General features: G+C 32.9%; 1 protein-coding gene across 1 annotated transcript in view; it reads right to left on the bottom strand.

Moving 5' to 3' along the window:
- Window positions 1-514: 514 nt before the first annotated feature.
- The window catches only part of LOC117103264, a 66,660-nt gene continuing 55,192 nt past the window's right edge, over window positions 515-11,982 (bottom strand). Inside the window, exons 55-73 of the mRNA XM_033243833.1 lie at window positions 11,600-11,842; window positions 10,791-11,036; window positions 10,007-10,234; window positions 9,418-9,663; window positions 8,705-8,959; window positions 8,281-8,535; window positions 7,771-8,019; window positions 6,932-7,177; window positions 6,414-6,662; window positions 5,545-5,790; window positions 4,971-5,219; window positions 4,318-4,566; window positions 3,895-4,146; window positions 3,468-3,574; window positions 2,724-2,952; window positions 2,130-2,236; window positions 1,610-1,838; window positions 824-958; window positions 515-618 (exon numbers count right to left, since the gene is read on the bottom strand). Coding sequence (XP_033099724.1) covers window positions 515-618; window positions 824-958; window positions 1,610-1,838; window positions 2,130-2,236; window positions 2,724-2,952; window positions 3,468-3,574; window positions 3,895-4,146; window positions 4,318-4,566; window positions 4,971-5,219; window positions 5,545-5,790; window positions 6,414-6,662; window positions 6,932-7,177; window positions 7,771-8,019; window positions 8,281-8,535; window positions 8,705-8,959; window positions 9,418-9,663; window positions 10,007-10,234; window positions 10,791-11,036; window positions 11,600-11,842 — 4,124 coding nt within the window. The remainder of the gene's footprint in view (window positions 619-823; window positions 959-1,609; window positions 1,839-2,129; window positions 2,237-2,723; window positions 2,953-3,467; window positions 3,575-3,894; window positions 4,147-4,317; window positions 4,567-4,970; window positions 5,220-5,544; window positions 5,791-6,413; window positions 6,663-6,931; window positions 7,178-7,770; window positions 8,020-8,280; window positions 8,536-8,704; window positions 8,960-9,417; window positions 9,664-10,006; window positions 10,235-10,790; window positions 11,037-11,599; window positions 11,843-11,982) is intronic.

Here is an 11,982-nt window from a genome sequence, read left to right as displayed (position 1 = left end):
CCATTAAGCCTTCGTGGTCTAGTGGTTATGATGCTCGCCTTGTCAGTGAGAGATCGCAGGATTGAATCCCGTCGGAGGCATTTTATTACACAATGATTTTTCATAGGACTTTATTCGTTGAAAAGCTACAGGGTAGCCTACAATGTTCCATCATGTACTTATTAACACTGTAAATATAAATACAGTAGTATCAAACACAGCTCATCGACGAAAGTTCCTTATTGTATGAAAAAGAGGTCTCTGGTAGAAATCTCTCGTTATCAGAGGGCGTCATACAGCTAGACCATTACTATAGAGGCCCGTGCACTAGTTACATGAAGGGAAGATAAACTAGTGATCTTAGATCCGAAATTATATCTTTATGGGCTTCTGTTGTATAAACGGTATGACCTTTGCTGAGAGAGCAAGAGATTTCTATATATTTGATATATATTATATATGTTAACAACATAAATTAAAAAGGACTTTTGACGAAATTCCATCGGTTTTCATAGTTTATTTTAAAGGATTTTGTTTAGGTAAAACCAGTATGTTTAGTTGCTGGTGTTAACACTTCTAAGTACTTTTCCAATAAATCAGCTATTACAGAATCATATGAACAATTGGGTCTAAACCCACCTACCAGATTGAAAAAAAAACTACCACAATTAAAGAAAGAGTTTGTATTGTACATCTGTAAGTTAACTTTAAGTTAGCCATACTTACTATACTATTTTGTTACTTGGCGTCTCTTGTAGAAAGACATCATTGGCTAAAATTTCTGTTGAATTCACTTTAATTTCAATTAAGGCAAATAAAGTGAAATTAATTCATACCAATTTACCAAAGCACGTAGATATCCTACCTGATTGACAATTATCTCCTTCGTAACCATCTGTACACATGCACGAATATGTTGAACCAACCCTTTGACAGACGCCACCATTTTGACAAGGTGAATTAGTACAAATATCTTCACCTAAATATATACATATATTTTTGTTATTATAAAAATCATTGTACTGGAACTTCTACTGGTAAATAATACTAAACTTAACTTTCATAGCTCGGGTAGGCCTATTTATACAGAATATCAAACAATATTCTGACAGTTACTTAACAGCAAATGAGAAGATGAAATCACATAGAGAAGATAGACCAGCTATTTGTCGTTTAGAGATAAAAGAGATACCACAGATGTAATTGTGGAGTACATGGACACAAGGAGAAAAAGAAGCAAAGCATACACAATATTACTTAGAAAACATTTGTGTTGAATGAAAGTATATATATTTTTGGTTAAGAAGCTAGATCTCAACAGACAAAAATGGAGGAAGTCGTTATCAGCCTTATGTGCAACCCGAGCATACTTACAGTACTATTTAATTAAACTAACTTTATTATTATTTAATTATGCTTATCATAATGTTAGTCTGAAGAAATTCAGTGCAATGCTGCACTCTCAAATTTTGTTGTTTTAATAACAAACCAGAATAAATGAACGAAAATACTGTTCTCAGAACAGAACATTCTTTTGATCGATCAACACTAGTCCTTTGCAAATTTAAATAAAATTTGGGCTCTCTAATTTTGGTTTAAGAAGTGATGTATTCAAATATATCTAACTAACCGACTATAAATGTATTTGCTTCTATAGCATTGTCTGTTGCAAACATAGTTTCATCAGTAAGAGCACCGTAAAACGCAGCTTCGATGTCGGATGCCATCACTGTAGAACTCGCAACAAGGTAAGTGACAAATTCGATAAGGACGTTGTTATTATCATCGAATTCATTACTTGATATTGAAATTCCTGCGAAATCACTGCTGATATCAGTAGTGCGAAACAGGTCGTATAACTATATAAAAATTAAAGATAAAAATTCATGTAATCAATTAAAAAAATTTAGTTTAATGATGAGAAAATTTATAAATGTCTACTTGATTTATAGATGTTTAATTGTATGAAAAAATACATAAAACGACACATACGAGCTGATATATAAGCTACAGTATTACAAAAGCCACAGTTTTATTTACTCATTTCCCTAACTGGTGCCTAATTGATGTTATTAAGATTTTATATTTACTGTTTTTATCGAAACACATTAACATAAGTGAAAGAAAAAAACATGTAAGTCTGAACTCACGTCACCCTGTAGTTGAGAAATAAGCGTAGTGCCTAAAACTGTGGAAAATGTACCATCAACCCCACGGATTTCATCCATTGTAACACTTCCTTCAAGGCTTATAAGATCTAAGTGAAAATACAATAAATTCGAAATCAAATATAGAATAAACAAATAACATAGACATAGAAGACAATGTATGGACAAGTTTGTATATTTTCTTTACTTTTGTTTTTTGTAGCTTAAGTGCAAAAGAATGAAAAAACCTGAGTTTTCTTATTAATACCGTGAAGCCCATTAGCTTTTTTTTACAATAGTACAGTATATTTTTATATTGTTGAAGTTTCTATAAAGGAAAGGTAACTTATTTAATAAGGTGAGTAGTGTATTCATAAGCTAAAAGATATTATTGCACTGAGCATTCAACAATTTTCATTTGGCCATGTGGGCCCTTAGGCTCTCTTTCTTCATTGCAGGCCTTCATATAATTATCTCCATTTAGTGCATGGAATTCAACTATATTAATTCACGATTCTGGGCCGAATCTAAGCGGATAGTCATTGAAAATGATTGATTGAGAATCACGTCCGTCGACAACTAAGAATATTTGCTTACTAGCGAAGAACGTATTAGCCTGGATAGAGTTGTCGGATGCGAACATAGTTCCACCAGAAAGAGCATTATAAAAAGCATCTTCTATGTCATCAGAGTCCAACGCTGAACTGGATATCAGATCAATATTAAAGATGACCACTGCGTTATTTTCATCATTAAAGTCATAAGTTGAAATTGAAATATCAACAAAATCATTCCTAATGTCACTGCTACGGAATAGGTCATCAAGCTAAGTAAAAAGTAAATGGATAAACAATATTATTCTATAATATGGATAGAAAGTAACAACAATAATAACAAATGTATTGACGCCATGAAAGTTGAATCCAAGTCAGACTCAGGAGAAAAAAAAAATGTTTATATGTTGTAGCACTAATTTTTCTAAGACAGGCAGAAGTTGTCTGACGAAAAACTGGGGAATGGTGAATGAGATACAGATTTTTAAATATTTAAAAACTGGGGGAAAAGGTGTAAAAAAGGGCGGTTACGCCCCTTTTCCCCCCAGTTTTTAAATATTCAAAAATTTGTATCTCATTCATCATTCCCCAGTTTCTCGTCAGACAAACTTTTTTTCTGTCTTAGAAAAATCAGTGCTACAACATATCAGAAATTGTTTTTCCTCCGGAGCCTGACTTTAAATCATAACGACTATAAAAAACATGTTTTTCTCCAAGTCTAAAAAAAACTTATAAATATAACTTGTTATAAATAGTAGACTATTAGCTATAAGTATAATAGTCATACGTCTTGCTGCAATTGTGAAATAAGTAGGTTTGCTGAAGCTGTCGAAAATAATCCGTCTACTCCACGAATTTCATCCATAATCACACTTCCTTGTATGCCTCTTGGATCTAAAAAATATGGAAAGTTATTTTTAATAGCTAGTAATGATAAAAATATCTAACAACGATTTATAGGTGGCTAATATTGCGATGAGTAAATAAATAATATGCATTTTGCAAGAGAAATAATAGCACCGGGATCAGCTTTCTGAGATGGATAAGTAGGCCTCATAAAATGTTTTTTCCTTTTTTTAACATTCTATTTATTCTATTAATTTTTCTATTATTTAGTTCAATTATGTGCATCTAAATTTTGTTTCTTGTGATGCAGTAATTTTTCTATTTTTAATTTTGTCAGGTATTTCAGTCAGAAAATGAAATTGACTTACTGGTTTCTACCAAAATGTTGACAACAAAACTACATGTCTGCATGTTCGAGGCAGCGTCTAATGCTGTATATGTGATAGTTTCAGTGCCTGATGTCCGACGAGTCCCAGAATTCATGTTAGGAGTGAAAGACGTTACTGCAAGGTTGTCAGATGCTGTCGGCTCATCCCAAATTATTAGGACACTAGTTGACGACGAAGGCACATAGTAATTCATAGTCTCCGGACAATTGTCAATGGTAGGTTTCTCGTTGTCTACAATTATTAAAAAATAATTAAAATTGTCAGAAAAATACTAAAGATATTTTTGATATAATTACTTTCATCACTATAATTCCTAATTATATATACGTATTATTATTATTAGTAGTAGTGATGTATTTATTATTGTTCACCATTAAAAATGTTATATTTTAATTCGCTTACCTATGACTTGCACTATAACTGTACATGTTACTGTATTTACACCGTCCGTTGCGGAATAAACAACTGATGTCGTTCCAATAGGATATGTTCCAGAACTGAATGCCGGTGTGACTGCTACGTCACCTCCGTCATCGGTAGCAACTGGCAAAGTCCAAGTGACTTCCCCAGTCGATAATCCCGGTGAGTTGTTGGCTGTAACAGCTCCTGGACAAAATGTGAACACAGGCTCGGTTGCATCTGGGGGAAATTCTGCATACATGTAAAAAAATATTTTAATTATTAGATATGTTATACAGCAACAAAAATAATGTATTAATTCTCGTTTCATTACAATATAAGGTAATTTATAAAAATAAATAAAAAAGTTAAAAGGGTGTCACACAGAATCAGCAGCTAAAAACTAAATTAGATTTAAAAATGAAAACGGAAAAGGTGAGGTCTATTGTCATAATGTATTAAAAATAGTTTATAATGATACCCCTAATCACCATTGTAGTAACAATTAATATAACGCCTTTCAAAGATAAATGATATTTATCATTTATGTATTTCAAATCTCCGACGAGTAAAAAATACAAACCAAATGGGACTTTAAACAGGGTTGTCGAGGATAAGCGAAAGAAATAAGTAATGAAGATTTGTGATATCCTTACCATTAACAACTACTTCAAAATCATACGAAATTGAGTTTCCACTTGAATCAGTAACCGTATAGCTGAGATCAGTTGTTCCAATGTTGAACGTCCCACCATTTACCCCACCTGTTAAAAGTACTGATGGACTTGGGTCTACGTTATCAGAAACTGTAGGCTCTGGCCAAGTGACTACTGCGCTGGTTGCTCCCAAAGCAGCAGTGACAGGAACAGGAGGTATTATATTTGTTATTTGAGGGTCTTGATTGTCTAATAAAAATAAGAATTGCAGATTATCAATATCAAATTAATTTTCCACCTTGTACAATGCATCATAATCAATACCACCATCATCATTATTACCATTATTATTAATATCGTCATTATCATCACCATCAGCAGAAGCACTGGCATAGCCACAATCAGCAGTCATATAAACAACTATGTACCTACAAATATAACCTATCATGTTTTCCCAGTTTGCGGGTCCTGGCTCCAAATATATTTAGACGTTAAAATTATAGTTGTAGTTATTTAACTATAAATTTTAAAACATTTTGAATTAATTTTGTAAGTAACACAATATTTGGCTTACCTAAAACAGTTATAAAGAAGACGCATTCAGTAGTCTGGCTTGATGAGTCGACAGCAATATATGTGACTCGGTTACTTGCAAAACCGAACTGTTGGCCCGAAACTGAGGTAGACGTGGGTGTGATTGTTCCGTCTCGTTCATCTTCAGCCGTAGGCATGTTCCACGATACTGTAGCAGTAGCAAGGCCTATATCTGTATATTCTGTAGAACTCTCAGGACAATATGTAAACATCGGAGGTAGATCCTCTGAAATAATTATATAAGATACATTATTATTATTAAGTTATATTACTGACTGGTTTGTATCTGAATTTATTTGCAGAGTACGACATGAGACAATATTATAAACATAATTATACCAAGTTACCCTTATTGTGATATTGTGATGTAACAGAAAGCCCCATCACATAGGCCTATTAATAATATTGTATTTGTGTATTCGGTTATTCATTCAGGTATAATAAAAAAAAACACTTAAAAATGCAAAAGCTACAGTAGGGACTAACATTTGTTGAAATTAACACTTAAATTAGAATGATGTTTGTCCTCCCTTTGTACTACGTTTTCGTTTTAAATGCTCAGTACGTTCACAAATGCTAGCGAAGAAAATCTCGCAAGTGATTAATGTGGGAATCAAACCCACAATCTCCAGATAACTAGCTTGAAGTCTTAACCACTAGACCACCGAGCTTCTGCAAGTGGCTAGTTTCGGATCCGATCACCTAGTGCATTATAATTAAATATATGTATTCGTTCATTAAGAAACAATCTTTGCAAATGTAGGCGAAGTAATTATAGACCTATGACTGATTAATGAAATGGTATAAACAAAAATGCATAACTATATAATTATATATATATATAATTACCATATACAATTGCATCGAATGAATACGTAACAAAATTGCCAGCGTCATCTGTTGCTGTGTACGTCAATGGATTTGTGCCAAGCGGGAAACTGCCTCCATTAGTACCTCCTGTCAAACTTACAGTAGGATTTGGATCGGCATTATCGTTTACTGTTGGCACTGCCCAGCTTACTATTCCAGACGATGATCCAGCTAACACCCAGACCACTGGAGGGTCAGGGGTTGTGATGAACTCTGGATCTTGGTTATCTGTTAAATATAATGGTAAAACAGTTTTGTAAAATTTTAGCACATATGTATCGGATTTATTCGTATTTCGATGAGTGATTGCGTCAGGAAAGTACCATAAGGGTGATGTTTTGCCTTACCTGACGTGTTATCGTACCGGGTATTTGGTACGATAACACGTGGCAACACATCACTCCTATGAGATTTATTCTTATATTCAATTTATTAGGTGCATTTCTGTATTATAAAGAAATTATGATGGTTATAAATTCTGAAAATTATCATCTTACCAATGACTGTTATATAGAATGTACACTCTGCCTGTTGATTGGAAGAATCTGTAGCGGTATAAACAACAGGATTGCTGCCTAAATTGAATGGCTGCCCTGATGTTGATGTCGATGTTGGAATGATGGTTCCATCTTCGGCATCGTTTGCCATTGGCATTCCCCACATAGCAATACCTGTCGCTAAATCGGGTTCAGTGTTAACGGTACTGCTTTCGGGACAAAAGTTGAAACTGGGAACCTCGTCCACTGTTGATAAAATAATCAATCGTCCGACTTTCAATTTCATTCAATTTATTCACAAATTAGCCGACTTAGCAATTGAAATCACATAAATAACATAAAAATGTTCCTGAAAAGTGTCTTCTAGCACACATAATAAACATGTTTTTTTCCCCTTTTATATCATTTGTCTTTGGAACACAAAATAAAATAAATAAAAAACGAACTATTAAGGGGTAGACGGGATTATTAAAAATTTGAATTAAATCAACTATCTAGTGATTCTCAAACACCAAACGTAACCTGCTATACGTACAGTTTTGTAAAGATATCAAAATATTGTAAATCTAACTACAGGTCTCCCTCCAATGAAAGACCCCTGCAATTAAAGACACTTCTGTGGTCCCTAAGTAACAATTTTATTATCTTTATTATTTGACTGAGAGTCCAAATCTGCTGAAGACCACGGAAACCCAGGTCCCAAAAGTGGTCTTTAATTGGATGGAGACCAATATTTTGTATTAATTTTTGTAAACAGTCGTCAGATGATTCATCGACCAGTTGATTGATCGATTGCTATTGGTTAATATGTTGATTAATTGATTGATGTAATGCCTTACCTGATACTGTGACTTTAAAGGAACAATCATTATTGGTATTTCCATAATTATCAGAAATTGAGTAAACAACTGTTTCTTCTCCTACATCGAAAACTGAACCGGAAGCAATAGAAGGTTCAACGGAGTAATCTCCTGAGTTGTCCTGGACTGTTGGTGATGTCCATGTCACTACCGTAGATGTTTCTCCCGATAGTATAGTTTCGTCAATGGCAACAGGACAGTTAGTTACAGTTGGAGATTGTGTATCAACTGACCACAAAAAATATAAATATAAATATATAAATATATATATATATATATATACATAATATATCAGCATTTTAAAATACTATACAGTATTGCTACATTTGACTTTAAGCATAAATGTATTTATTCCTGAAAATATTAATGCTTCTGATATTTACCTAAGCTTTACATGTATGTTTTTCAAGAAACATGCTTCGCAATAAGGGGAAATACGTAATTCGAAATCAAAGATGTCGTTTAAAGTATAGAAAACTGATAGTATACCTGTAATAGTCACAGTGAATGTACACAAAACTTCATTGTTGCTGGTGTCAGTGGCAGTGTATGTCACTAAAGTAGTTTCACCGGCATTAAATGAGGATCCGGGTTCATAATCCGTTTCAAAATCTAACGATCCCGAGTCATCAGTTGCCGTAGGTGGATCCCACCCGACTGGATAAGTGGTCGTGCCAACGCTGACAAACTCATTAATATTTGATGGACAGTCTTCAATAACTGGATCAGTATTATCAATAAAGCCTTACGAAGAAAACCAAAAACAAAAAATGTTTACATCAATTGATTATTTTCTAAACATTCTTTTTAAAAAAACTAAAAGGCCTCTTACTTGTTATAATGTATTTCAACAGCAAATATAGTTCAAAACATTTATTTAAATTAAAAATACATAATAAGCAAGTTTACTCACCTGACACTGTTATTTTGAATTGGCAACTGTCGGTGTTGCCTGATGAGTCACGTGCAATGTAAAGTACTACTGTCTCACCAATATCAAAGTTTGAGCCCGGTTCATTTGTAACCTCTAATGTTGGACTTATATTTGAATTGTCGGTCGCACTTGGAGGTGTCCAGGTTGCCACTGCAGATGTACTTCCTAATTCAGCTTCAATATTCTGATTTGGTGGACAGGAGCTGAGCACCGGGTCTTCTAAATCCGGTGGAGCTAAAATTATTAAAAATAAGAAACCTTTAATTATAAATCTAGAAAAATCAATATAAGAGTAGATAATGGCTCTCGTTTTAGTCCAACTTTGTAAATACAGCAATTGTAATGTATTATTAGTATTGTTTAGTTTTATGTAAGTATTACATCTACTCTGCAAAATTTATTCCTAATCCGTTCTTTCTTATTGTATTGGTAATTTTCGTCTTTAATAACCTATAAAAAATATGATTATTGAATATAAGCTGCGCTTTGATAAGAAAATGTAATTACCACCTAAAAAAATTTATTACGATATTACTATAGATGCATTCATGAGCGAACCACATTTATTAACTTATTTTTTGCTGTGTTTTACTTTAATTTAATGTTAGAGTTTCATTGCGCATTCATATTGAACTCAGTTCTAATGTACATTTTTAATAGTATCAAATTACATTCTGCTGAAAACTTGTTACCTTCAACATTAACTGAAAATCTACATATTGATTCCAGTCCAGTAGAGGCTGTGAAGACACAAATGACGTCAGTCCGTGTTTCAACATCAAACTCACTACCCGGCAAGTAATTACATTCTGGTGTTAATGCGGTTCCATTGTCTGTGGCGTTTGGAGTTATCCACGATACTTCAGCATCTAAAGCGCCCTCATCAGCAACAACCACTTGACTATCTGGGCAGTAGGTTATAACCGGAGCACCAATTCCTATGTTTCAAGTTTAGGAAATAAGAAATATTAAAGAATTTAAAAATAAAAATAAAGTATATAACTTAGAAACAAGTGTTTTACCTTCATTCTCTTGACCTTCGTTCGTATTCACATTTAACACCAAGTTTCTGATAACGTTTTCCATACATTAATCATTAGGCCTACAATTTATTTTGCGCAATTATATAAACAAATGGACTTAAAATAAACAGTACGTAAACATAAACCTGTATTGCATTTAATGTTTTAATGACTTTCAAAAGGTTTAATAACTGAGGCAATTAACAATCAATTGTTTGCTAAAAATTTATAAAATTGGAATAAAATATTGTCACACTACCTTGTACATTTATGCTGAAAATGCAGTATTCTTCATTGCGGTATTGATCATATGCAGTATATGTGACACTTGTTGTTCCTGATGGTAGAGTTGATCCAGGATTTACTGTGGAAAGCAGTGTCACTAAAACTGTATTATCGGTAGCTCTAGGTGGTGCCCATCTGGCAATGTTAGAACTGGTTACTGTAATGCCAGTAGGACAGTTAAGAATCTGTGGCTTTTCACGGTCTAAAAAGATAAAAATAAATACACAAATGATACTTAAGAAAATAAAGGACAGTTACAATGCCATATTTATAAAGATTTAAATGAAATTAATTACAAAATTAAAATGAATTTGCAAAATATAGGTATAAAGATGACTTTGCGTCAGGAAAATATCATAGGAGTGATGTTTTGCCCTACCTGACGTGTTAGCGTACCGAATACTTAGTACGTCTCCAAATACTAGCATAAAAATGATGTGTTATAAAGAAATTAAGATTGTGAGCTTGAATCGCGTCTTGGTATTAAATTCTTTTTTTTTTTCAATTTTAAGAAATTTTATTTTTTTTCCAATTTTAAGATATTTTAATTTTGTACAAATGAACATTCTAAATAATTTTCTTGTACAAAAAAATATTCTAATTATTTGAAAATTTCTATCTTATTAGCTCTTCAAAAAACCAATATAATAACTTGCACCTGTACCGTGGAGAAAGGTGCGGACCGGTGAGCGGTCGCTCTTGTTTATTTACTGACATGCATTATTAAAACAACAGTTTAAAATAAATAGCTTTCTTACCAAACACTGTGATTGTGAACACACAATTGCCAATGTTCCCTTCTCTATCAGTAGCTTCATATGAATTAGTATATACACCCACAGGAAACATAAAACCAGGAGAATATGTACTAGTAAAGGTTAAATTGCCATCTACATTGTCGACGGCGAAAGGTTCCGTCCATGAAACCGTTGCTGTTGGTTGTCTAAAGTCGGTGTTTGCTTCAATTTCACTTGGACAGTTCTCAAAGTTTGGAGGCTGGTTATCTGAAATTTAAATTCAATTTTGATTCTGACAGTATTCAAGTAAATAAATAACTAAATAAATAAATGACCTTTAAACTGTAATGTCCAAGCCAGTGTTTTGATGCCAAAGTTGTTGGATGCCAAATTGGAAAAATTCGTACTGTTTTGTTTCTCTCTGGGTATGTCAAACCTATAAACCTATATTATGCTATTAGAAATTTCCTAATCGACCAGTCTAAGAACTGTACCGATATTAAAACATCAAGTAATTTATTTATGCATAAAAAATCTAAAGCAAGAAATATAACAATTAGTTATAAATCTGTACAAAATGAATACTGATATGAATATTGAAATATTGAAAGACTATTGTTTTGATGTATGTATACTATTTAGCAATTATTAATACAAAAGGATTATTTGGACTGCTAGTATTATTGTGATAATTATTAATATTATTAATTATACTATCATCTTCTTTATTAATGTTATCATTATTATTGTTGTTATTTTTAACGTTGTCATTAATATTGATATAATAGAAAAGTAGGACACAAGATTAAAACAACAGTAGCATAGCGTACCATTGACTGTTATTACGAAAGTGCACTGAGCTCCATTGCCAGATGCATCTCTTGCTTCATAAATAACATCGGTCATTCCCACAGGGAATGGATATCCACTGGGATAGTTCGATGATAATCCAGGTTGACCGGAATTGTCTGTGGCATCAGGTGTAGTCCAAGTAGCAATAGCAGTATCACCGGATGTAGTTATTGTTAATTGTTGGTTAGACGGGCAATTGGTTATAACTGGCAGCTCATCGTCTTATCAAATAGAATATAATGAATAATATGATGGTCATTATAAACGCAAAATTAGGAAAAATATTTTTTGAACTTATTCTTATTACCTATTTTGTTACATTGTTTAAACAACAATTGAAATCTAACTTTTTAACACCCCC

The sequence above is a fragment of the Anneissia japonica genome, unplaced genomic scaffold, assembly GCF_011630105.1.
Source record: "Anneissia japonica isolate Jap-2015-1 unplaced genomic scaffold, ASM1163010v1 scaffold2207_len539183_cov196, whole genome shotgun sequence".
Classification (NCBI taxonomy): Eukaryota; Metazoa; Echinodermata; class Crinoidea; order Comatulida; family Comatulidae; genus Anneissia; species Anneissia japonica.
Note: the sequence above shows the minus strand (reverse complement) of the source record. Positions and strands in the feature narration are given on the sequence as shown.